Source organism: Arvicanthis niloticus, chromosome 1 (genome assembly GCF_011762505.2).
Source record: "Arvicanthis niloticus isolate mArvNil1 chromosome 1, mArvNil1.pat.X, whole genome shotgun sequence".
Classification (NCBI taxonomy): Eukaryota; Metazoa; Chordata; class Mammalia; order Rodentia; family Muridae; genus Arvicanthis; species Arvicanthis niloticus.
In genome coordinates, this window is record NC_047658.1 from 146661423 (window position 1) to 146689122 (window position 27700).

The following is a 27700-nucleotide window of genomic DNA, read 5'->3' on the forward strand; positions in this document are numbered from 1 at the left end:
AGAAATCTACAAAAGAAATGTAACAAGTTACAGAGACTGTAGACATGACACACTGTCGAGAGATTATTCTCCTAGATAGTGACACGGGAATGAGTCACCACTGATTCGGTTCCATGGTTAATTACTTTTCTTAACAATCACAGAATAAGTTTTGATTGATAGCGTTTACTAAAACAAGATGTGAGATTGATAACACACTTTCCATTAAAAATACCCTCAAATAAACATGTGGTTAATGGTCTGCCACACACTGCAGCAAAACTTTATTAGTACTGAATCAGTGAAGTTTTTTCATATATGAGAATTGGAGCTGGTTCATAAAGAATTGAGAAAAATTTAGGATAGTTCAGAGGTAGCAACCCTGCCATTCAGTAAGGACTGCCAGATGCAGGTACATAGGACAGGAAGAACTGTTTGCTCACAAGTAGAAGCATAGTCTCAGTCATCCGTGTGAAAGACTACACAGCTTCAGACTGGAATGAAACAGAGCTCAAAGGGTGGAGGTACAGACAATAAACCAGTTTGAACTGGGGTGGTGTCGATGTCCTCTGGATTGACCACAGGTTTTAAAGTAAAATGCTGTAAAATGTTGGTCAGGATTAAAAACATCTCCATGCGGGCCAGACCTTCTCCAATACAAGCTCTTCTTCCTAAAACAGACACGGCAACTGATAAGTCGTTGGTTCTGCATAATTCTGATTCTGCATTAACATACATAGAAAACATGTTTATGAATGAATAATTAACATAAACTAATTACCTAACAACTGATTGTATTTTTTTTTTGCACTGTCCTGATTTCTTTCCTTTCCTAACTTTCCTCAGGACAAATGCCTTTACTTTTCTTCTTTTAACCATTTTTTGTTTTTTATTTTATATTTTTTTTATTTTCATAAACTAGTAATAACACACAGAGAGACACACAAACACACAGATACACATATATAATTTTAACCCTTCCTCTCCCACTCCAAGTTTTTCTATGCCCCACCCTCTCACTCCTAAATTCATGACTATTTTAATTATTCTTTTTTTCTGAGACAGAGTATCTTAACATAACAGTCCTGGTTGTCCTGGAACTCTCTTTGGAGACTAAGTTGGACTTGAACTCAAAGAGATCCACTTGCCTCTGCCTCTGCCTCTGCCTCTGCCTCTGCCTCTGCCTCTGCCTCTGCCTCTGCCTCTGCCTCTGCCTCTGCCTCTGCCTCTGCCTCTGCCTCTGCCTCTGCCTCTGCCTCTGCCTCTGCCTCTGCCTCTGCCTCCTCGAGAACTAAGATTAAAGGCCTATGCTACTATGCATGACTGATTATTCTTGTTACATATATACATATATGTGTGTGTGTATGTATGTATACAAAAAGAAATCTTACTCATATGCATGGCACACTTTCACAGAATAATCTTTCCCGATTCATTTATCATCTTTGTTTCTTTCACACACTATACTGTTGGATCTGAGCACTTAGTTGTTACATGTAAGGTGTTCGTTGGGTTTACAGTGAGTGGCTCCTCTGGGTGGAGAGAAAGCCATAACTAGAATAGGATTTCTTCCAATAGGAGCTCTTGAGAAGTTCTGCCCTGTGTCAGGAAGCAGAATCAGTGGGTGGTGCCTCTAATTCAATAAGAAGCAGCCATCACCTTGTCAGTGCTGCCTCTGGCCTCATCGTGATGGTTATTCATGCCACCCATGGGATTCTTCATGTACAACCCTGCTCACCTCACCTGGGCCTTAGCACATATGAATACAAAGCTTGCTTGCCTGCTGAGAAAGCCATGAAGTAGTCACTCTTTTTGAAGTTCCCTTTCTCATCGAGAAAGTGGCCAGGGTCAAACTTCTCTGGGTTGGGAAACTCTTTTTCATCATGCAGGACAGATGTCAGACATGCCATTACACTTGTGCCCTGAAAGAAAGAGAGCAAAAGTCATTTATGAAGGAGGACATAGAATCTGAAAACAATTCAGACATCTCTCCTTTGATCTCTTTGCTCTGGGATGAGCAGATTGAGACACAAAACTGAAGTCATTTGTTCCATGGCAAAAGAGCACATCAATACCAGCCATAACAGGTCTAAATCTTATAATACTCATTCAAGGTCTCTCTGTCTATCAACTTCACAGCCATCCTCATTAGTCTGTGGTCTGAGGTTGCAGAATGTAAGTGCTCTTTGGAGAGCATGAATCTTGATACACATTCAGCTTGTCATCTCATGGGGCAATGCCATTGAAAATTCATCAGTAGAAGAGAGGGTAGAAAGATTGTCAGAGCCAGCAGGGTGGAGGACACTAAGGAAACAAGGCTTTCTAAACACAAGAGGATTTACATGCCATGTGAATTCACAGAGACTATGGCAGCATGCACAAGACTTTCACAGGTCTAAGCCAGATGTGTTCATAGTGCCAAGAGGAAAAGTGAACACAAACCTCAACCCTAACCCAGAAGCTATCTCAAATTAACAACTACTCACGTGGAAAAAAATAGTTTTTTCCAATAGGATCTCACTAGGAAAATAAATGCCACTTAGGGTAAGCCTGATGCCAAGCAGAAGACAGCCAACAGAAAAAATAATTCAATGGTAACTGGGAGGGTTCCATTTTTGGTTTGGTTTGGTGTAGTGTGATGTGGTATGGTGTGGTGTGATTTTTGTGTTGTTGTTGTTGTTGTCACTATGGTTGTGGTGGTGATTGGTTGGTTGGTTGTTTTGCTTTTTGTCTCTTAAAGCTTTCTCTGGGCATTATTTTACTATTAGGTCTTTGGTTTATATATTATGGTTTTGTGTTTTTAAGGGATTTCTGTGTGCAATTTGTGCACCTCTCCATCTATGTGTTCATGTGCTTTTTCTGTGGCATTTTTTCCTCCTGTTTGTTTTGGTCTATTCTTGTTTGTTTGTTTTTGTTGTTACTCGGTTCTTTTTGGTTTGGTTTTGGTTTTAGTTGCCTGTTTATTATCTAATGAGAGAGAAAAAGAAAGGGCATAAAACTGTAGTTAGGGAGGTAGAGAGATCTGAGAGGAGTTGAAGGAAGGAAAGCTGATTGGAATAGATTTTTTTAAAAACTCTATTTCAATATAAGAGAAGAGAATGGAATTTATCTCATTGACTTTGGAATGAAATGTGAGCCATTTTCAAAGCCTCCTTGGCATTTTCTTCAACAATCTTCAGTTCAGGGAAGCAGCTGGAAGGAAGTTCCCATAGTCAGCATGAAAAGGGAGCAATGGAAGACATGAGGAATGAAAACTCATTGGTCAATGTGAAAGAGAAGTATGCTTGTCTAGATTTAGAGCGATCATTCAAAACTTCTAAATATAGCTATTATGGACATATTTGAGCACTTGAAGGAATCATTGTAAAAGAATGTACAGGAGACACAGCATTTCTAAGTCACAGGAGTTGTCATTAATATAGCCAAATGCTACAAAGTATCGAGTTATTCATGCATGGAAACAATGAAGACATAAATTCTAGAATTTAAAAAATCAGACTGAAACTTTACTACATGCAGTTGAATGCATTAGAAGAGTAATATAAAGACATGAACATAGAGACCTGTAAATAGGAGTCAGCTGGGACACTCTACCTGATGGTCTCAAGTCCAAATATACACATATGTGCTTAGAGTAAAACTTGGGCAAAATTACAAATATTCTGGAACATAGAAGACTCTTGAAAAAAAAGTACAAAGTGGGTTTTCCATTATCATGGTATTATCCAGAAGGCAGGCTTCAGGGGGAGAGGGTCAGATGACAACACCTTGGCTATGTAGCTTTGATCTCCCTGCTTAAAAAACCAATGACTTATGTAGTCTCTGTTGCATGATCTATTTTATATGTGATAAACGTTTTTAAAAATAATGAGTTTTCCACCCAAATTGAAAACCTTGCTTTGCAGATGCAGTTTATTCTGTTCGACGCATACAGAGCCACAGGGGCATTTTAGGCTCTGCCAGGGTGCTTGTGCTTAATTGTTTTTATTCTAAAAAGAAAAGTTTTGATGATTTAACACATGATATGGAATAAAATGCTTAGAACCTTTAAAAACAAAAAAGAACCAGTGACAAGCTTCCCATGTAAGACTCACACAGAAGCCAAAAGGAGAGGGGTACATCCCAGAAGCAGAATGACCAGAGTAGGAGAGCCCTAAACTTTTTGGGTGAGATCACCAACATCTCTAGAGACATCATAAACTAGGCATGTTTGGGTCAAACAATAAAATGTCTAATGAATTAGTCAAAACATTCCCTCATACCCCTAGCCAATACAATTTCAGGCAGAGAAATGTTATGTCTTTATCCTCAGCAAACTTGGAACCTAACTAATGTTTATGCCAGGGAGATGGCTCAGTGGAGAAAGTGCTTGCCAAGTGAGTATGAGGATTAGACATGTGTTTGTGGGGCTTCCTAAAACTAGCTGTGTGAAATTTTACATTTGTGAGTTAATTTGGAATAAAGTGATTTTATTTATTGATCAAATATTAAGTGTTGGTTAAAACCAGCACAAGCCTGCAAATTCCACTACTCAGGAGGCTGGAGCTGGAATGTTATTTTGAAGTCCAAAATAAAATCAAGTCTCAAAATAAATTATATAGACTGATACATATATAAAAACAATACCAATGTATAAGGTATAATACCAACTTTCTGAGCTTCATACATGAGTTCCCCTGAAGCAAGGAAGAGGAAACATATAGTTAGATTGTACTTCTCCTGAGTAAGTCCAACAGAAAATATGAAGGGAGGTGGGAATACAGACTTGTGGTTAATTGATAAGAATAGTAACGCTTACTGGAAAGCAAGGATGTAGACAGCAGATTGGATTAACAAACAAGAGTGGTATGGACAGACCATGGAACTGAAAAGTTTGTGAGAATACAATCATGTTAGAAAACTGTATCAACAAAAGCTAAGCAAAAGAGCATAGAGTGGGAAGGTCATGATTCCTGGGGTATGATTCTGGAACCCTTGTAGAAGGTCAGGCTATCTGTCATCACATTAGTTAACTATTGACAGGCAAACTGACTGATGAGGAACACAGATGAAATGCATCTCACCTTGGGAATGTGGTATCCTCTGAACTCCACATCCTGCGTTGTCTTACGTGGCAAGGGAATGGGAACAAAATCGATGTATCTCTGGATCTCATGCAGCACGGCATCAGTATAGGGCATGTTGTTTCTGTCCTGCATGCAGGGGCTCCGATGTCTACCAATCACACGAGCAATTTCTTCCTGAATTTTAGCTTATAAGGTAGAAATCATAGATTTTATAAAATGAAAAGGAATTATCTTTTATATGACTCTTAATTATTTTCAAGTTGTGATAGGAAGTAGAGAGTTAAACTCCTCTATTTTGTAAGAGGAGAAAACCTGATATATAGATGACAAGATTCTGTATATGAAACACTAGTAGATCCACCACAGAATGCCTAGAGACTATAAACACTTTCAGCAAAGTAGTAGAAAAAAAGTTGACATACGAAATCGATGCCTTTTCCATATGATAATAACAAACATAATGAGAAACAAATAGCAAAATAAACATATTGCAAATAGTCTCCCTCTCTCTCTCTCTCTCTCTCTCTCTCTCTCTCTCTCTCTGTCTCTTTCTCTCTCTCTCATGCAAACACACACACACTCACACACACACACACAAAATAAGACATTCAGTGGGAAAAAAGGACAGCCTATTCATTAAATAGTGTTGAAAAGACTGGCTATCCATTTACAGAAGAATAAAATTATACTCATGTCTTTCACCGTATGCAAAAATCAATCCAAAGTAGATCAAAGCCTTTAATTAGAGCCTGATATTCTGATGCTTCTAGGGAAAATATCAAAGATGCCCTTCAAGAAGTAAGAAGTCTAAACCACCAGCCTGGGAGCACATAGGGAGGGACCCATGACTCCAGCGGTATATGTAGGAGAGGATGGCCTTGTCAGGCATAGGTGGGAGAGATGATTCTTGGTCCCATGAAAAATGAACACAGAGTGGGGGAGGATGTGATGGTGAGGAGGGGGTAGTGGGGGTGGGGGTTAGGTGGGGGCACAGCCTCATAGAAGCATGAGGAGGGGGGATAGAATAGGAGGTTTCTGGGTGGTGGGAGGAAGTGGGGTAAGGGGATAAAATCTGAAATGTTAATATAATACCCAATTTAAAAAAGACGAAAAAAAAAAGAAAAAAGAAAGAAAGAAAGAAAAAGAAAAAAGGAGATTTAATAACACAAATGGAAGGATTTAAAATTTTAGGAGGCAGTTTATGTTAATGGAAACAGCATCATAGAAATAGGAAAATCACACCCTCATAGAAGCACAAGGAGGGGGGATGGGATAAGGGGTTCCTGGGTGGTGGGGGGAATGGGATAAGGGGATAAAATTTGAAATGTAAATATTACAACCAATTTTTAAAAAGGGAAAAAAAGAAAAGTTGTTAGAACCAACATCTTTAATAAAATGTCAGCCCTCTAAAAAGAAAATAAGTAGGTATACGCACAAACTTTCTGAACAAAGTTCTTATTTCAGGGCACTGGCCTCAAGAATCATCAGACCAAACCAAATAAAATCAAAAGATTCTACATATCAAAAACAAACAACAACAACAAAAAAACCTAACAGCAGAATTAGCAGAGTTCCCAGAATGGGATAATCTTTGCCAACTATCTTCCAGACAGGGGACTAAGGTTCAGAAATTAGAAGGAATGGTAAAAACTAAACACACATACAAATCTGCCAATATGCAAGTTGACAGAAGAAATGAATATAAATTTCTCATAAAAAGAAACAAAGCTGGATAAATAGTATTTGTTTAGGTGTTCAACATCCCTAGCCATCAAATTAACACTACTTAATGAGTGTTAATAAGATGCCATCTCATCCCACTCAGAGTAGCTACTGTTAAGGAATCTAGCAACACATACTGCTGTGGGGAGATGGGACCCTTATGCACTGCTGACGGGAATGTAAATTAGGACAGTCACTATGAAAATTATTATGGAGATTTCTCAAGAATTTCAAAAGAGATATATCACATGATCCTTCCATATTACTCCTGAACATGCATCCAAGAACCCAATATACTACAATAGACACATTTACACATCCTTATTTATTGATAGCAAAGAAATGGAGCCAGCCTAGATGTCCATCAACAGATGAATGAGTGATGAAAATGTAGTACACATAAAGAAGGGAAGGATTTTCAGCAGTGAAGAAAAGTTACAACATTAAATTGATCAACAAAAGCAATAGATAAGAAAAACATATTGAGGTGAACCAAACTCAGAAAGGAAAAAATTTTATGTCCTCCCTCCTAGGTGGGTCTTAGCCTGCTGTGTATATGTAGATGAACATGAACAATTGTAAGTGTGGAGACCAAGGAAGGGCAGAATTCAATAAGGAAAGATAGAATATAGGTAAAAAGAACACATGGGCATAAAGGAGGAAAAAAGGCTTGTGTAAGGCTACAGGAGTGGGGGTTGGGGGACAAAGGAGTTAATAAATAGGACAAGAGTCATTCATGAAATAAAGGCGCCAATTGATAAGGTCATCGTGAAATTAAAAGGCCTCTTGAGAGCAAAGAACATTGTAAATAAAGTGAAGGGGTAGCCACCTCTATCCAACAGGACAGGAGAAAATCATTTTCAGCTACACACCTGTTACAGGGCTGATATCTAGAATTTACAATGAACGCAAAACTCTAAATTCAAAACAAATAATCCAATCTCAAAGTAGACTGTAGTTCTGAACAGAGGTCTTTAAAATGAAGCATAAGTGGCTGGTAAAGACCTTTTTTTAAAGTAGTCAACATCATTAACCATCAGGAAAAAAATAAATTAAAACTACTTTGAAAATACACCTCATTACAGTGAGAATGACTATAATCAAGAAATCTAATATCAAATGCAGCTGAAGGCACAATAAAAAAACTAACCATTATTTGTTGGCGGTGAGAGTACAAACTGGCCCAGTCATTGTGGAAATCGGTGTAGAGGTTTCTCAAAAGAGCAAGAAATGGGATTGCTAATGATGAAGACATACCACTCTTTGGTGTTTTCCCAAAACACTCTCTACTATACTACAGAGATACTTGCTCATACATGCTCATTGCTGCTCTGTTCACAATAGCTAATCAGTGTAGAGATTTCTCAAGACAAAAATAAAAACAGAATTATTAATGACCCAAATATAAAAACCCAAATAGAAAGATAATGTTGACCATGTTCTACGTTAGATCTTTACTTTGAGGGAAATGAAAACACATACACACCCATTCAAGAGAGAATGAGAACATGTCATTCTATGTAAATGAGTCTCCATGAACAGCAGGTGTAATGACTTAGGGAATACGGGAGTTTTCTTTAAAGACACTCTAGGATATTTTCCCTAAAGATTCTATTTCTTACTGCAGAAGTACTTTCTCACACAAGTTCATTGCTGCTCTACTCACAGTGGCTAAGAAATGCAATCAGTCAATGTGTTCACTTATTGATGAATGGATAATTAAGATGCTATACATATACACAGTTATAACACAGTATGTTATTCAGCTGTGGACAAAAATGAAATTATAAAATCGCAGGTAAGAAGACAGGACGAGAACATATATTGAATGAGACAATCCAGGCCAAGAAAGGACAAATGCCGTATACACTCTCATAACTTAAATTTGATTAGACTTCAATCAATCTTAGTAGGAGAGCATTCATGTCCAGTACTGAAAAGTTAGGCAAAGGGTTGAGAATGTTACAGGCCCGCAAGAGGAAGCTATTGCTGTTGGTTTACAAAATGTGTCTTCTAAAGATTTATGTTGATTTTCATAGATTGCTGCTACTCCAGATTTCTACTTCAGAGAAACTTCTTGCAGCTGGTAGAGGTTATTGCAGAGACTAGACAGTGAGGTGACTTTTAAATGCTTTTAAAGGCTCAGACATAAATGACACATCTACATCATCCCCTCCAAAATTATTGGTTTATTGAGGGAGGAAAAAAAAACAGACATGAAAATACCAAAGGGACCAGTTGGGAAGAGGAAGGAAATTACTGGGAGGGAGAGGGAGGAAGAGAGAACAGGGGAATAATCAAAATAATTATACATGTATATACAAAATAGGAAATTTTGTAATGAAGCACATCATTGCCTATACTTAATAGATGTTAGCAAAAGTTTAAATAATAAATAATTCTGAAAAAAAACAAGTATTTATTAACATGTAGGAAAAATGTGAGAATGATGCTAGTTCTATTCAGACCCTAAGAAAACTGTTCTGTGTTTGTCCCAACACAAATCAATGATTCCACATCATACCAGGGAGAATAATGGCCATTTCCCTTCTATTCCCTACTGTGTCTTAGCTATTACGTTTGTTCTTTTCTGTGATCTAGTTTGAATTGAATTCATCCAATGGTAGGTAAGCACATTCTTAAAGCAATTGTTGCTAGTGCAATGTCTATTCAAGCAAAGAGTGGAGCAGTTTCTAGTGCCATCTGCCCATTTCTACTGGACACCCCTCTGCCCATCTGATCATACCTGCAACCTGTGGGTGCTTCAGCAGGAGCAAAAGCCCATATTTCACTGTGGAACTCGTTGTCTCTGTTCCCGCTCCAAAAAGATCAGCTATGGTGACAACCAGGTTGTCCATGGTAAATTCAGATTTTTCATTGTGTTTTTCCTGATAATTATAGATGAGAGGAATTGGTTGTGTTTGTTTGTATGGTTGGTTGGTTTAAAGGCTTACAGGTAATAAAAATAATACAATATGATGCAAGCATTTTGTAGAAAGGCTAGACATTAGAGTGCTCTAGCTTAGGACTCCTTCACACAGTTATAACAAAAATCAAAGGGACAAAGTTCCAAGGTTTTTCTTGTTACTCACTTCTCACCCACTAAGGAAATTAATTCTTCTGTCATCTTTTTCAAGTATAATGTATATCAAGGCACTGAGAAACATCACCAGTTCTAGCACCTGTTGCCTCTTTACTGTGCTTCAAGTCTCCAGGACTACACACTTACAAACTCTATCACTATTTTTATGTCTTTATTCTGCACATCCATCACCACAATTCAAATTAATATCACTTTTTCAAAGTTAGCCCACTTGATGACCACAATTAACATCTAGCTTATCCTCCTGTTGATCTAAATGGGAGTTTCCTCAAAGCCTAGCTCAACTGCAAAGAGTTCCCAGAGTCTCTTTAAAGAAAACTCCTGTGTTCCCTAAGTCATAACACCTGCTGTTCATGGAGACTCATTTACATAGAATGACATGTTCTCATTACTCTTGAATGGGTGTGTATATGTTTTCACTTGCCTCAAAGTAAAGATCTAACCTAGAACATGGTAAACATAAACTTTCTAATTCGAAATAAACTGAGAGTCTTAACGATCCCCAAATATTCTATATAATTTGCCTACGAAATTGGTCCCATAAGCAACAAATATGCTACTAGAAGGAACATTAGTTGGAACATCTCACTTTCACCAAGACATGAGCTGAGTCAGAACACCCACAAATATAAAATAGCAAGTCAAGGTCGCTTGTACCTTTTCCATTTTAATCAGGAAGTAGTCAATAAAGTCCTGAGGGTTACTGAGACTCAGAGATTTTTGATGCTTGTTTATTTCCGTCAAGAAGAACTTTTTCTCTTCAGTCACTTCTTTTAAGAAGCTGTTGTGGATTCCAGGGAGATAGTATAAAATAGGGTAGGCATTGCACAGCTAGAAGAGAAACAAAATCATCCATACAATCAGCAAACCTCCCAGGCCATAGTTAGCTGTCCAATACTTCATAAAGGTGAGTTTCACATGCCTTCCTGTGCTCCAATATGCCTGGCATTTGAAGAAACATAGCATGTATCAAATGATCACATTGACCGTGTGCACAACCTGTACAGCAAATCCAATCCCATTTAATTCCTGACAACAGGTTTTCCAGAGGAATGTGTGGGCTAATACTACTGTCCCCTCTGTCCTGTAGAGAACACTGAGATGTGGAATGACTAGTTAAAAAATCTGAGACAACAAACTAGTAATAGCAGAAGTAGAAGCAGTCTGTATCCCAGTTTACCCTGTGCATATTTCAGCAGTCACCGGAAAAAATGGCAACACCAATAGACGTGCTAAAGTTGAAGTAGAAATCTCATGGGGTTACATCCCTATATGAGTAAAGACTGAGGAGAAAGGGAGAATAAGACATCCCTGAGGATGTCTCCTAATTTGTTACCTAATATCAAGTTATCAGCCTTGAAATATATACATAAAGGCAACACTCAACAAACTAGGCAGGCTTTACTAATATATTGATGTGTATTTTTGTATATATGTAACAAAATTTAAAGAAAAAAACCTTGAGTTTGAATGAGAGCAAGGGGGGTCAAGTACATGGGAGGAACTGAATGGAAAAAGGGGAAGGAAAAATGATGCGATTATAATTGCAAATATATGTGTATATACACATACACACACACACACACACACACACACACACACACACACACACAAACATATATTTTAAAGCACACCAAGTGCCTAGCTATTTAAATCTGTATTTTTTTTTAATTTGGGAAAAGTATGAAGTAGGGACATTTTATACTCAACTGCCATCTTATTATAAAATAGTACTTATACAATTTTAATGAAATAAAGCAAGCCAGAGCTTCTTTGGATAATGTGCTTCTTATGGCTGGGATTCAACTTCTTGCTCCAATACTGAAGGTAGTAAACCATTTGCTCTCCATTGCCCTAGATTTTTGGAACATGTTTTGCACTTATAATCTATATTCATTGTTGCACAGTATAGGTTAGAAATCTCTTCTGATCATGCACCATAGTAAAAAAAAATTCATTCTGTACTAAATCTATATCCTCGAATATTGGGAAAAATAAAAAAGGTGTCATTGTTGTTGCTTTCCAAGGAAATGCTTTAATAAATTTGAAACCCACTGAAACTACAATTTTTTCTATTCTATTTCATATCATCTTTTCCCCTTAAGTTTTAAATGAAGCAGATAATTCACAAATTGGTTAGGAATTATAAAGAATGAACAATAAATAGCCTAGAAATTTTACGAACAAGCAGAAACTTAAAGTCATCTGAAACATCTTGATATACTTTTGGTTGATGTTTTCTTTGCAGTTTTCTTGTTTTGTTCTGTCTGTCTGTTTGTCTGTCTGTCTGTCTGTCTGTCTGTCTAGAAATGTTTATGACAGAGTAGCCCAAGAAGGTTTGAACCTTACTATGCAGCCTGGCTACATCACTACACCCAGCAATTTAGTGGCATCTAAAAAAACAGTGAACGAATATTGGATCTAGAGAGATGTTTCAGAAGTTAAAAACATGTGCTGCTGTTACAGAGGTCCCGAGTTCAGTTCTAAGCACTCAGATCATGTAGCTCACAACCACCTATAACTCTAGTTCCAAGAGATCCAGTACCTTCTCCCAGAGGGTGAGAGTACAGACTTGGGTACATAGTATTTTCACATATAAATAGAAAAGAACAGAACCTGGATCCAAGGAGATGCTAATATTTCAATTTTTCTATGAAAATTCTTCATGAAATCTACGAATTTCTCATCATTGTAGTCAAACCGATGCTGGAAAATGACAGAAGAGATCACATTGCAGGGCACACAGGCCAGAAGGAAGCTAGGGTCACAGGGAGCCCCTAGAACAAAGGAAATTAGACATTAATAAACAATTCTCATACAGGCTTTAAATTTTCAAACTGAAATAGGAGTATGAGCAACCTAGTGAAGAATCATCCCTGTGACACACAGACCTGAGAGACACTTTATTCTGAGTTCCCCAAATAAACTATCTGATGTGCTTCATCTACTTTGCAGTCTCCAACTGTTCTCTTCCTTTCACCACACAACTAAAGTCCTCATTCTGAAGAGGGCAAGACATGAAGATAGATCATTTAAAAATATGTATAAATGTATGCAACTTAAATCTGAGTGTGGACAGTTCCTCACAGTGCCTACACAAATCTTAATAACTTAATTTTTTGATCAATTTATTTTCTTCTAAAAACTTTTATGTTTCATTAAATCCAAAACAGCCAGTGTGTGTTAAATGGTTTAAACTCGTGATTGAGATATTCACACTCTCATCATGACACATTTTTTTTACTTTTATTGGATATTATATTTACATTTCAGATTTTATCCCCTTACCCCATTCCCCCCACAACCCAGGAACCTCCTATCCCATCCCCCCTTCTCCTGCTTCTATGAGGGTGTGCCCCCACCTACCTCCCCACTCCCACCTCCCCACCCTCGAATTTCCCCTGACTCCGAATTCAGCCTTCATGGGACCAAGGATCTCCTCTCCCACCTATGCCCAACAAGGCCATTCTTCCCTACATATACAGATGGAGTCATGGGTCCCTCCCTATGTGCTCCCAGGCTGGTGGTTTAGACCCTGGGGAGCTCTGGTTGGTTGGTATTGTTTCTCTACTCATGGGGCCACAAACCTTTCAGCTCCTTCAGTCTTCTCTCTAACTCCTCCATTAGAAACCCCTTGATCAGATTAATGGTTATCTGTGAGCATCTGCCTCTGAATACGTCAGACTCTGGCAGACCTCTAAGGAGACATCTATATCAGGCTCTTGTCAGCATGACTTCCTAACATCCACATCAGCATCTACCTTTGGTGACTGCAAATGGGATGGATACCCAGGTCATGACACATTTTACGTTTGCAGCCCATCTACTTTCACAATGCCCTGGGCAGTTCCATGACAGTGAGGGCTTCTCATTTTCCTAGGGATTATTGGCACACAGAAAGTGGGGCAGGTTGACACAAAGCAGAATGTAGGGCACCTAGGAAGAAATCTGCTGTGGAAAACAAAGAAAATACAGCCCCTTTTTCTATTTATAGAAGAGCTACGTAAGCAAGTCAGAGCCTTCTGGTGTTAGAGGAAGTGAAAAGAATCAATTTTTAATTGTCTTCTTAATACAAATCTCATTTATTTAAAATTAATTTCTAACTATCATGCATGCTAATCTCTATACTTCACAGAAGAAGAAATATCTTTATATTGCATCTTTTTTTCAACAGAGAAAGAGGATTACAGAAACCCATAGCTGGTCATAGTGAAGAGAATGAGTGTTGTGAGGTATCCAACACTAATTGATACATCTGCAGTGCACCCTCTACAGCTAAGACTCAGGGAAACCACAGAAATAAGACAGAGGACACCTGCTTCTCCAGAGTATCCCCTAGTCATGACAGGAGAAATACACCCATGGACTCTCAACAGTGTGGTTTCCTGAATAAGAACAGCATAATGACACCAGTTGACATGGCAACTAAAACAGAGAAAATTCCACATAATCCTATCTTGGTGAGTTTAAATTTCCATATTGATTAAGAGGAGTCCCTGTGTCAGCCCAGTCTATAAGCAACCAATGGCTGCTGAGTATGGGAGAATTATTCTTTCAAGGATACCCACAGAGGTTTCCCAATCACAGCAGTCAGATCTAGACCTCTTGACATGTGCATAAAAGCAATGCTACATAGATTCAATAGGTTGTGTATACATGCATACATATATGTATGTATACATGTAACAATAGCAACAATAACAAAGAACGATTATGGATTGTGGATGGGCTGGAAGTGATATAGCCTAAGACTCATGTATCAAATTCTCAAAAAAATATTTTTTGGGGTCTGATCTACTTCCATCTCTCATAACACAAACTCTCAAGGATTGTTTTCCACATAATGTAGCATGAAATAATGACAGCAGTAATTGATGCGAGGAAAAATTAACAGACACAGGAAACATGCAATGCATTTAACAAAGCATACTTAAGATAATTCAAATGGGCTTTTCTTACAAGATGGTAATAAAAAGTGCAAATATAATACTCAGATGCTTGAAAGTATACGTGGTAGTTTAGGGAACACACAAAAGAATGTAATACACACATTACCAGTTCTTAGAATCTTCCTTTACTCTTTCTCTTGCACCCACCTCTGGACATGTGGACTAAAAGACCCCTTAGCACCTGCAGGAAGGTCAACCCATACTACTGTGGCTGATATAAGACTCCTCATCTTAGACCCACCTCCTAATCAATATAGGAATTCAAAGCACGAGCCCTTCCCTGACCTTTTCCACCATTTACAGACCAACTATGGCATCATCGTGATCTCTGGGAAGTATCATGAAACCATCGTTAAGCTGTAAAGTGTGCAGAGTCTGCACAGGGCCTCTGTGTTGTGTCAATTATCACAGTACAACCTCAAAAGGACACAAGCAACTGGGTATAAAAATAAATGGTACAGAGACAATAGGTCTATGCAACCTGTAAAAACACTTCCAGAGTTTTGAGCTATGCAATGAAGAAATGGCATTGCTAAGAGTATAAAATCCAATGGAGACATTAAATGAAGATAAGTGTGAGCAAATAGGGGCCAGGAGATTGTATTTCATTATAATTATCATATTATATTATTATATTGTATTATTATATTAAATATACAAAATCACTTCCCATATGCTCATTGTTTTACTTACTCAAACTTCAAAATATTCTTCTTTTTTTATTATAGTGGAGGAGAAGATTTATTGTAGATCATAGAGAGAGCAGAGACAGAGACTCTGGGAGTGTCTAGAGTGAACATGACCCTGAGCCAAGTTATGTGAGGGGAGGGGAAAGGAGAGAGGGGAGAGCCAGGAGAGTAAAGAAGAGACAAAGAATGGGCCAAGTAACCAAAATGACCTGATTATATAGAGAAGAGCAAACTGGAGAGAAGTCAGCCCAGCCCCTGGGCTGGAGAAGTTTACGGTAGAGGAGCACAGTATGCCAGGCATACCCTGTAGCAGGTAGAAACTGAAGGATACTGGGAGAACCAGGTCTGCTTTGATATGTCAAATAGGCTCATCAGATAGCCATTTGTCCTAGGGTCTGAGACCTAAGAGCCAAGGGGTATTGTAATATTTTCTATGACTACTTCCTGCTGACACTGGGGCTTTGTTGTTGGGAATCCAAGAAAACTGGAATACTGACCAAAGAAAAAGACTGGAGTGCAGGCTGTTTCCCTTTTTGTCCAGGCTTAGCTGGACCCTCTGGGGCTAGGGAATTACAGGCAGCTTTGGAACAGTTTGTGAGGCTGGACCACCTTAGGGTAGCCTTATACAAGTGTTCTAGGACTCAAAATCCCAGGGAACACCTAGAGCTGGTGAATTGCTGGAGCACTCTGTGGTTGATTTGAAATCTGCTGGGACAGATAGATTAGGGACAGAAGGTATATCTGAAACTTTCCAGCCTACGGTCCTGGTAGTTGTGGGTAAGGGAAGCCCAAGATCAAAGATTCCACTTTCTGGCATAGGCAGATGAGAAAACTTAGGCGTACTCATCTGGAGTTCATTTGACCTGCTAGAGTTAAATCCAAGTTGAGACTCCCTGAAGCTTATAAGAATCTTTTAAGTACACAAAAGGAGATTTTAAAAATAGATATGTTTCTAAATTAATATATTTACTTTTCTTTCTGGCTAGCTTCCAAATGAGTGAGACTTAGGGTAGTTATTTATTTAACTTTAGCTCAATTACTGGAGGAATTACCCCTAATCTATTTTTTTCTAACACTAGACTGGCTACTTCCCAGCTGAGATCCCCAAGTCCTTGCTGTTTGAGTCTCACCCAGGTTATTTCTGCTCTGTCAGTCTGTCCTTGGGGTAGGGAGCATTTCACTCAAGCACATGTTCCTGGTCCATCACATCTAATGGAGACCTCCTGTTCTCTCTGCCTTCTTTCTCCTTCTCTTTCTCCTTCTCCTCTCCCTCTCTTCTTCTTCTCCCTTCTCCTCATGGTCCCTACCTGCAACCCCCGGCCTGGTAATAGAAGCCCTGCTTGCCTCTGTTCTCCGCAGTAATTGGCTGTAGCCACTTTTATTTAACCAATAGTTTAAATTAGGGATCAAGGTTTATACAACAAAAGGCGTGGTTACATGAGAATTCATTTGTCTTAGAGCAACCAGAACTTGGGGTTCAGAAGTTAGCATTTGTATGCACAGCAGCAGACCAACCCCCAACATGTGCTGGCATTACCACTGTTTGAGGTCTGTACTGAAATTCACATTTCAGAAAAGGCAGTAGACTCATGCCTTTGAGTCATAGTAAAAGCCTGGGAACCTAAAATTGACTCTGGGTTAGAAACATTAGCACTCTTTCCAGAGGGCTGGATATACAGATTGGACAGAGATGTTTTTAGCACAATCAAGAAGAACTTTTATGTCTCTTCTTAGAAGACAACCAAAGAAAATTTTAAATCTTGAACTGGTCACTGATCATAATATTCAGTCCTTTACTAGCTTGTCAGAACTTCTCTGACTGAAGTCAGAAATGTGAACTTTAGAAGTGTCAGTGTAACAATAGCATAGAGAGAAAGAAATTTGAAATGGTCTGATAGCTTCCTAACTTGTACATTTAAACTTCAAATCCTCAGGCATTTACATATCTTAAATTACTTTCTTAGACCTTTACAGCCTGTATTTGTATGTCTTAAAACACTTTCTTAGACCCTTAGAACTTTTATAAACTTTAAACTTCTATCCAACCATTTACCATGAGACACAAGTGGTTGATTTCTGGAAGCAGTCTTTTTAAAAACAAAGTTTTTTTTTTTATTTATTTACATTTCAGATGCCATCCCCTTTCCTCATTTCCCCTCCCTAGAAAATCCCTATCCCATGCCCCCTTTTCCTTTTTGCTTTTATACAATCTTTTAAAATGTTAATCAAAGGCTTTATAAGTTTGGTAATGCTCAATCAGAAGTGTAACCCAATAACCAACCTAGATATATCAACTATCTTTGACTGGTGGAGACACGTGAACAACTGCCTCCATGCCCCCCCTCTTTTTCTATCTCTTTCTCTCTCTCATCACCTAGCTTCTCCTCTCCTTCATCTTCTCCTCTCCTTACTCCATCTCTTCCTCTCGGTACTCCTTCCCCTTAGCTCCTCCTACATATCACCCTTCCTGTTAAAATAAAACTTTTCTCTCAAAATACAATTAGAGCATAATTATTCCTAATTGTACCAGTGAGGTACAAGATAGTCCTAATACCCAGTCCATCATTTTGTTGACTGACCAGAACCTCTGTCATTTCTCCTAACTAAAACACTTAGTTTTTTAAAATAAAGGAATAAAGTTTAAAAGTTACTTTGAAACTTGTTTTGAGAGTTTATCTCTTTTCAGTAAAGATCCAGTGGCATTCCTGAACAGAATGGGAAACTTGTCAGAAAAAAAAAGTTCCAAATCACAAAGGAGAGGCATCCTTACTTGTGGGGCAGTGGACCATGCCAGGAAACTTGGTATGGTTGAGTGGGTTCAGAGACCCTAGAACCCATCTGGGCTTCTGCTCCCTACCAGATTCTTGGCCCGGAACACATAACCACACTCCCCACATAGGGACCACATACCTGTGGTCAGGTAGCCCAGAAAAGAATTCTCCATGCTTATAAGATAGCTAGAGGCCCTGAAGGTTTAGCCAATAAACTTCCCTTCCTGGACATTCCTTCCTACAAAAGGTATTTAATCTCTGGTCTACCCTGAGGAGGGGATATGCACTAATTTTCCACAATGAACAATCAATAAACAGTCTGGGACCAAAGACTGTCTCTCTCATCAAGAACCATGGGGAGCATGAAGAAGGTCTTCATCTACACAGCAGTCTCCCACAGAAGGCCCCTCCATACTCCCTGACAATCATCCTTCAACTAAGAACAATCCCAGATGAGCTAAGCTGGAGTACCCCCCTCACCTCCATTCTTCCTCCACCGTTCCCAACTTCCCCAAGACTTCCAGCGGTGTCTGGATGTCTGGGAGTCAGGGAACCCCAGCTTCTGACCCAGCCTATGCTGTTTTACACTCGAGTGGAGGCTCCCACCTTAGGCTGTATTTCCCGCCTTCTGAGCATTAAATCTGTGTATCAGCGCTTCTTACAAGCCTAGCACCTGATAGTGGTGTAGGGTAAATGCAATCTAGTGTCTTCCTTTTCCCCTGCTCAAGCAGCATTCCCACACCCCAGCAGCAAGGCAGAACTCACTTACTCACATGACTGAGGACCAAGGAGGGCAAGGAGGAGCTTCCTGGCACACAGGTATAGTAACAGTAGACAAAGCAGGCAGCTCCAAGTTACACTTACCCCGCAGAGAGATGAGAAAGCACGCAAAAGGGACACAATATCTTTAGTAGAGATACCCAGAAAGGAGTAGCAGAGGTAGAGCATGTGGAGGGAAGTAGCTCAGAAAGTGGACTCTAGAAATTCGAATCAGAGTTGATGGATGTCAGGAACTGGCAGAAACAAATAATCTGTACACACCTTAGGATAGTCAGATCAGCAGCTTGGCTCAGAGAGGCTGAGGTCCTTGAAAGGGAATTCATATATGCCAATCTCAGGCTTCAGCACCAGATGAATGAAACAAATAAAAAAAGAAGAACATGACTGCTCCTAGGTATGATGGAGGAGATGATTTGTTACAGATATAAAAGAGAGCATAGCCAGAGGCAAAGATATCTGGAGATTCAGAATAGATATGACCCTCAGATGAGCGGTGTGAGGAGAGGAGGAAAGGGAGAGGGGAGAGACAGGAGAGTAAAGAGTAGATTAAAAATATAAAAAGAGCAGGAAACCAAAATGGCTGGATTATATATGGAAGGTCATCTGGGAGAAGGGCAGCCCAGCCCCCATGCTGGAAATGTTTAGGGTAGGGGACAGGATATGCCAGCTAAACCCAGTAATAGGTAAGGATTGCAAGATGCTTGGAGAATCTGGCACCCAAATCTGCCATGGAATGTTAAATAGATACCTCAGTTAGCCACAAAATATTCTAATAAACCAACAGAGAACTCGAAGATCTGCAGTGACTTTCAGACACTACAAATTTTATATTACTAGCAGCAAAGACTGAGATAAATCTCTACTAATGTTCTAAAATCAATCGAAAGTTAAATACATGAGGATAATCAAGACAAGGTTTAAAAATGAACTTAAAAAAAATATACACAAGGCATAGTGTATATTCTTTTCCATTTCTACACATGTCTGCTGCATAACTTGGTACTACGTATCACCCAGACAACTTTTACTGACACAAATTATCATTTCATTTCCACAAATTATCCTCAGATCAACTAGATTATACAAATACTCTCTGTAATAATTGTATTCTATGTAATACAAAAAACTGGTAAACATGTGTTGGGAGCCGACTTTAGCAGAAAGCGGCTAGATCAACTTTGCAGCCATCTGGAACCATATACCCTGACGAAAGATTTGGCTTTCAATAGCCTACAACAGCTGAAGCACACTCTGATATCCCACATATTTTGTGTTGCTGTTTACTGGCCCCAGCTGCAAGGTGCACGTGGTAGTCACGCCTGCAAGACATGCGGTTCACGTGCTGTCCACGTGCTATCTACGCCATACATGCCTGTAAGGCGCACGTGCTATCCACGCCTGCAAGGCATTGCGGTGCACGTGCTGTCCACACTATAGACGCCTGTAAGGCTTACGTCATATCAACACCTGTAAGGCACGTGGTATCCACGCGCCTACAAGGCACGTGGCAAAAGCCTATAAATAGCTCAGAATTCCCTTCAATAAAAGAGACTTGATACGAGACTTGATCAGACGCCCTGTCTTGTCTCCATCCCCAAGAGCCCCTCTCTCTCTCTTGACCAGAGCACTTAGCCCCAAAAGCGTTGAGGCAAAAGTGTTGAGGCAAAATGTGGGCCTCAACAAACATGCACTTTAAAATTATGGAATATTGGTTTAAAACATAATAATTCTCCACAGAAAATAAAGTAATATGTTAATGATACTCTTGCAAGACATCATTTAGATCCTGAAGTTCTATGCACACACACACACATTTCATATATATATATATTCCTCCTGCCTGCTCTCCAGCCCACTCTTTCTCCTCCACCATATCCCACACCTGCATGGGCACACACACTCACGAACTGAGCTCTGTACGAAGGCAGCTCCATCATGTCATACTTTCCCATATGAACAATTGTACCTGACACCTTACACAATTTGGTCACCCTGTAATGTTTTTCGGAAAGTTATCAGAAAACTTACTTTTCAAAATTAATGCAACAAAGATGTGTATTTTCCTTCTGGTGTGGATAGTGTGTCAGTTAGATGTAGACCTGTTACTAGATACAGCCTAGCAATGTAAGGCGAATTTTCTGTGCTACTTCCTTGTCCAACTTAAAAACACATTTCCTGTTGTCTGTACCTTTGTTTCCCTCCATAATCATGTGAAAACAAGAACCATGGATAGATACTAGAGAAAGTTAATTTCACAAAAGTTGGTCAATGTGGGTCCTGGAAAGACTAACATCATAAATAACCACCTCATTTCTTACTGTTGTCAATGGGAGCAGAGTAACCTTCAATTATACTCGGACTCTATGCTTATAAAGAACCTATTTGTAATAAAAACTCATCTTGCTCTCTGTTAATTATAGAAATATATATACACCATTTGTTTTTCTCAATGCATCCAACATATAAAGGACTTCCTCCAGAATGCGGTCTTCAATAGTTTTCTTTCCCATCCCCATAGACCTTAAGACCATGAGGGAGAAACGCCGTGTTTGCTTCCATGTTTCTCCATTGCTGAAGACAATTCCTGTAGGAACAAAAAAAAATCTATTATCATGAATTCTAGCTGAGAGTACTCATCTCAGGAAATACTACCGACTCCTATGCAGGTATAGACGCCATGATTGTCAGCCCTACCTTACCTGACACCTCTCAGTGCAACCTAGTATTTCACCACCAGGGCTGGATTTCACACACTGAAGACCTTGTTTCCATCATTAACTTCTCAATACCTCAGAATAACTCTGTAAATCTTTGGTCTCCTCCATTTTGCTTACAAGGAGGATGTCAACAAAGTGTTTCCTCTATGATCATGTAGACAATAAATTGTAAGGAGGTAAAGTCGGGGCTAGCTTTTCTGCTTGTAGATCTTAGAAATATCAAGGAACGATTCTCCAGAAAAAATGAATTCTTGATTATGATCAGATGATTAAGTGGTTGCTTAGTATGTTCAAGGCCTTGAGTAGAGACAGGGGTAAGTACAGAAACTTTAGCTTTGGAAGAAACCTCACAACACTGTGTTCCTCGGATAAGGGGTATGTATGGTAATTGACAAATTACTCTTTGTGGATTAAAATCCACTCTCTACTCACTTAAATTCTTGCACATACTGTGAAATCTTTGCATCTAAAAAGTTCAACGAAAATTTTCTAAACTAAAAACAGGATCAAGGTAAAAGATAAGCCCATAAAAAATGAACTTGTCAAGGAAGTTTTAGAGAATGATACAGAGAAGGACTTTTTCCAGAGCTCAGTTCTCCATCAGAAGATTGGACAGCTTAATACCAGTTCCAAAAACCAATAACTGATACACAGTTGATTTCTCCAGCTAACACAGTTTTAACTTGTGGCTTGTCTGCTATAAATTAGTGGACAATAGCTACCTGATGAGTGTAAACCCTAATATTGAATACTCCTCTTTTCTTAGGATATTAACATATGTCATAATATAGCCTCCTAATCTTGGGTAGCACACCAGACGGCCTAATCAGCTATGAAAGCCAATAACCCATACTCTGCAATGTACTATGTGAAGTCATGGAGATTTGTAGGGTAACTATTGTAACTACATTTTCGACTTAGACTAGTTTTAACATAGATGGGTTTGCTGGGACTTGAGAAACTTCTGCACTTACGTTTCAAAAACATTTCCAAGTGGTTGAATTAGTGTCCCCAAAGGAAACTATTTTTTCCACTCTCAACATTTCTCAGTTGCTTATAGTTCATTGTGTAGGGTTGAGGCCTAATATGCTTTGCCCCATCTGCGTTGGCATATCTATTGGTGGCTTCCTGTTTCACCTCATGTCTGGGAAGTCATGTTGGTGAGACATACACATAAAGCTTCTGACACTATTAGGAGACACATTCTCACACCAAACTCCCAGATCTTGTGGCTCTCACAGTCTTCCCACCTGCTTTCCACAATGCTCCCTCAGCTTTAGGTGCAGGAATATTTTGTAGATGTTTCCACTAGAACTGAGCTCCACAACTCTACATAGTGATTTTTTTATTCAATACAAATAGCCCTGAAAATATGCATACAAGTAACATTATACAAACTTAAATATAACATACATACAAACACACACACTGCACACATACTCAATCACTGGGGGAAAGGCTATAAATTTGAAAAACAGCAAAGAGAAATATATAGGAGGGATTGAAGGGAAAAGACAAAAACAGTACATGATATAATTATATTTTAATTATATTTTGTTATATATTTAATATTACATAATATAATATATTGAGATTATATATAATCTCAAAAATAATTTAAAAGGAAAAAAAGTATTTCCAATATCAGTGCAATGCATAAACAGTGAGTGGCAATGGCCCTCTTCTGGAGAGAGTGTGGTTGTGTCTTTTCTCTCATCCCACTATGTTCAAATATTCCTTACAACTTCTAAAGATAAAAAAGTAGATATAAGTCTGGAAATGTTCATATCTATACTTGTTCCCACACTATACACACTTTTAAAAAATATCTAGATCCATACTTGGTCCCTGAATCTTAATATTTGATGGCTAAGATATTTTGTCACTTTCCCTTCTTGTCTTTTGTCTCCATCTCTTAACCATTATTCTTTTTTTTAAATTTTTATTGGCTATTTTTTACTTACATTTCAAATGTTATCCCTCTTCCCAGTTTCCCCTCCAAAATTCCCTATCCCACCCCCTCCACTCTGCTTCTGTGAGGGTGCTCCCCCACCCACCTACCCACTCCCACCTCACCACCCTAGCATTCTCCTATGCTGAGGCACCAAGCCTTCACAGGACCAAGGGCCTCCCCTCCCATTGATGCCAGATAAGGCCATCTTCTGCTACATATGCAGCAGGAGCCATGGGTCCCTCCATGTGTGCTCTTTGTTAACCCTGATTCTCAGTAGCTGTACTATAAAATGAGTGTGCCCTAGGCACAGGCTCACACTGAGTGCTTCGAGGGAACGGTGTGTGTAAACGTTTGAAAATGGATTAACGACCCCTTTTTAACACCAGGTTCCATTAATGATTACTAGGGGTTAAGAGGGGATGGAGAAGGGTGAGGATAAGGAGCCAAATTCTGCTGTATCTGTGTACAGAAATATCACACCACAGGCCACTAAAACCTACTAACGCATGTTAGTCAAGGTTTATGCAAACATAAAGAAAATGAAGTCACATTTACATGAAAATGAAAGAAAGTGTTAATTATTTCAAGTAAAAGAATACAGACTTTTAAAAACAAATACCACATTTTTTCTGTTATAGAGAACCTAGAGATGTATATTTGCATGCATGTATTTGTGTATGATGTGTGTGTGAGCATGTCTGTGTGCATGTGTTTCTCTCTGTGTACGCATGTGTGTGTGCACGTGTGTGTGTGTGTGTGTGTGTGTGTGTGTGTGTGTGTGTTTGTGTGTGTGCACGTGTGAGCGTTCACGTGAAAGAAGAAAACCCATGAGAGAGGAAGAATGCATCTAAGAGGAGATGAAAAGAGAAGGTAATGTGTGCACACAGAGATGGGTTTCTGGGGAGAGGAAGAGAATCAGTAAGGACAGGAATGGGAGAGAGCAGTGGAACGGTGAAGAGAGCAAAGGTTGCAAGAAAAACAAATGACATAAGGAAGTGTGTCTCATGTGCTACCTTTAAATTGCTCTAATGTTTTTCAAAATCATTCATGATTCATTCAAAATCAAGCACTTCTAGTTCCTCAGTTTTCTTCCCTATTTAACTTCATTGCCACTTGTGCAGTCCTGGATGCGCCCCAACAAAGAGCCATACCTAAACCTTGGCTGGCTCTACTGAGTAATGATGATTGCATTTTATCCGAAAACTCATCTCCTCGGTCAATCAGAGTTTCCTTCAATACTTCATATCCATGCAGCACCACAGTGGGCTTCATGCCCAGATACACAGTGAACACAGGGCCATACTTTTCAGCCAGCTGAAAACAGAGCAGAGTGAACAGTGAAGGTCAATTTTCATTCAAACCAAAGAGACATTACTATTCACCTACTCATTGACTTGAAAGCAGTAGTTTAATAAGAAATGACATTTAAGCAGTCATTACCATTATGCTCTTGCCGACATTGCTGTTACTACTGTTCTTCAGTGCAACAGGGACTGAGGTACATATTTGCTCAGAATTTTACTTTTACCTTTTCCTGATAAACCTACATTTGCATCAGATTTATCTTCATGAGTACAACTCATTTCTCTCACTCACCCCACTGTACACTAATGATCATCTCCTGCCACCCCTTCACCATGTCATCCACACACTGATGGTTCTGAATTCTAACAGTATTGGGGACGAAGCAGGTTGGATATGTCTGCTCTCTAGGCTGTACCTTCTACTGCGTGCACAAAGCATGTACCGGATGCCAAGCAGCCATTCGTTGCTGTTGAATACAAAAACAGTCAACTCCCCTGTGCTGAATCATTGCAAAGCTATGTAAAGCTCTGAGAGATTTTGAAATTTGCCTCAAGCCATGAGTTAATTCAGAGCTCCCAGTCCAGGAAGAAGGACCTATGGAGGGAGTGAGTTCCCTGGTGACTGGCTGTCTCAGGGAAAAGATTGATTTCTGGTCATCTTTCATGTTTCAGGGAATGACTGCCACGTGAATGGATAATAGAAAAGTCATTGGCTCATTATCCAGAAAATTAGATAAGAACTCTCAGAATTACTGAAACCTTGGTTATCTCCTTGGCTCCAAAACATTATATCTTCTAGAAAGATGTAGGCTTGAGAACATATACATTAATATATTTTGTAACTGAACACAGTTCTGCCTGCCCTGCAGTTCCTCAGAGAATAATTGAAGTACTGAAAGGGACCTGGGACAGATTATGAACACAGACTCTGCTGCTCTTGACTGTCACAAATCACTTCCTGGATCCTGTTTTCTTCTAGCTCTACTCAGAGCACAGATGTAGGGGCTGGCTTGGGCTTGCATTAAAAATTTTGCTTTCATTCTTGAGCTGAAAATATAGTTCCATATATAAACTACTCAATGTTCTGACATAAAATTGAGGACAGCCATGCACACATGCAATCCTAGTGTCCCCACCACAAGAAGGGAGATAGACAAGAGAATCCCCAGAAGCTCACAGCCAGCTCGCCCGAGATACACAGCAGTGACTGACAAAGACACTGTCTCAAATAAGGTGACAAGCAGGACACATACCCAAGGTTGTCCTCTAACTACCATGTGCTTATTGTACTACATATGTGCCCACAATCAAATACACCTATCCATACACATATGCATACATGCACATATATGTATATTAGGCACACACATATAATATACCCTCAAGTTGGGCCTGCAGGTGCTGAGTAACTAAAACAGGATAAATACTAACATCTCTGCCTTCAGTTCGTACCTGTCTCCTTGACCTTAAAGTGTGATTCAACTCCTGTTGGACTCTGAGTGTAGGCTAAGTAAGCATTCAAGTGTTTATCCTTAAAGGCTAATACTCCTGTTTGAATAGTGAAGCCATCAACATGAGGTTCTGAAACATAGTTGCCCTAGAAGCCTTCAACAATGATCTTAAACCACCAGGAATAAGCAAGCTCTGCAGGCAGCTCATTCTGTGAAGAAAATACTCTCTAAATAAGGAAAGTAATCTCCTGGGTATCAAAGCACCACATCCAGAGATTATCCCTGAACAGTTTAACTGGACACAAAATTAAATCAGTTTCCTCAACACCAAATGGGCATTGTCCCCTACCCTCAAGAACCAGAAACATTCTCAACACCGATAAATAAGACCACGCTGTGCAAATACCTCAAGCCTTGTCTTTGTTTTTCATCTGTATAAAACGTCAAGACTGCCAACCCAACAGAAGCCTCTGAATCTATCTCTATCTATCTATCTATCTATCTAAGTGGCCACTGTGATATTAAAATACCTTTCCTTGCTGTACTGTAAACATGTATTCCTACACTTCTAAGATTTCTTCCTTGGCCCCTGATAACATCTACACCCAGTCTAAGACAACATATTATTTGTACTAAGGATGTATAATTCACTCATTAAAAACCACTAAAGGAGAGGAGGAGCTGGAGAGATGGCTCAGTGATTAAGAACACTGACTGCTCTTCAAGAGGTGCTGAGTTCATTCTTAGCAACCACGTGGTGGCTCACAACCATCTGTAATGGAACCTGGTACCCTCTTCTGGTATGTCTAAAGACATCTACAATGTACACACACACACACACACACACACACACACACACACACACATATATATATATATATATATATATATATATATATATATGATAAATAAATAATTCTATTTTTAGAAAGAAAGAAAGAAAGAAAGAAAGAAAGAAAGAAAGAAAGAAAGAAAGCCACTGAGAGAAAACTAATTACACTTACCATGCTCATAGATTTGCTGATATTTTTAACATCCACTTGCAAAATATTTCCAACAATTGGTAGAGGAGTGGGGCCAGGTGGTAGCTTCATCCTGCCACGCTGCTGATTCCATAGAAAAAACAAAAGAAAACAAGAAAGCCAAATCCCCAGAAAGACGAAGAGAGCCATTGGTTCACTAGGAACAAATGCACTGGAAAGCTTACGCTCCAAG

At 39.2% G+C, this 27700-nt stretch overlaps 1 protein-coding gene across 1 annotated transcript; it reads right to left on the reverse strand.

Moving 5' to 3' along the window:
• Positions 1-232: 232 nt before the first annotated feature.
• Positions 233-27700, reverse strand: LOC117715357 (cytochrome P450 2C70). The gene is made up of 9 exons (XM_034512146.2): positions 27490-27700; positions 24882-25044; positions 21494-21643; positions 12487-12647; positions 10528-10701; positions 9514-9655; positions 5043-5230; positions 1760-1901; positions 233-650 (listed from the first exon to the last, which is right to left on the reverse strand). Exons 1-9 carry the CDS (start codon positions 27655-27657, stop codon positions 469-471), a joined length of 1470 nt encoding a protein of 489 aa, XP_034368037.1. The 5' UTR covers positions 27658-27700; the 3' UTR covers positions 233-468.

What these genes read in the sequence shown, in the direction of transcription:
- LOC117715357 (XM_034512146.2), bottom strand. Translation starts at nt 27,657, where the DNA reads ATGGCTCTCTTCGTCTTTCTGGGGATTTGGCTTTCTTGTTTTCTTTTG. An exon ending in GAGGATACCACATTCCCAAG is followed by an intron (nt 1,902 to 5,042) that starts GTGAGATGCATT and finishes TCTTTCTTTCAG; the next exon opens with GGCACAAGTGTAATGGCATG. An exon ending in CTTCATGGCTTTCTCAGCAG is followed by an intron (nt 651 to 1,759) that starts GCAAGCAAGCTT and finishes TGTCTGTTTTAG; the next exon opens with GAAGAAGAGCTTGTATTGGA.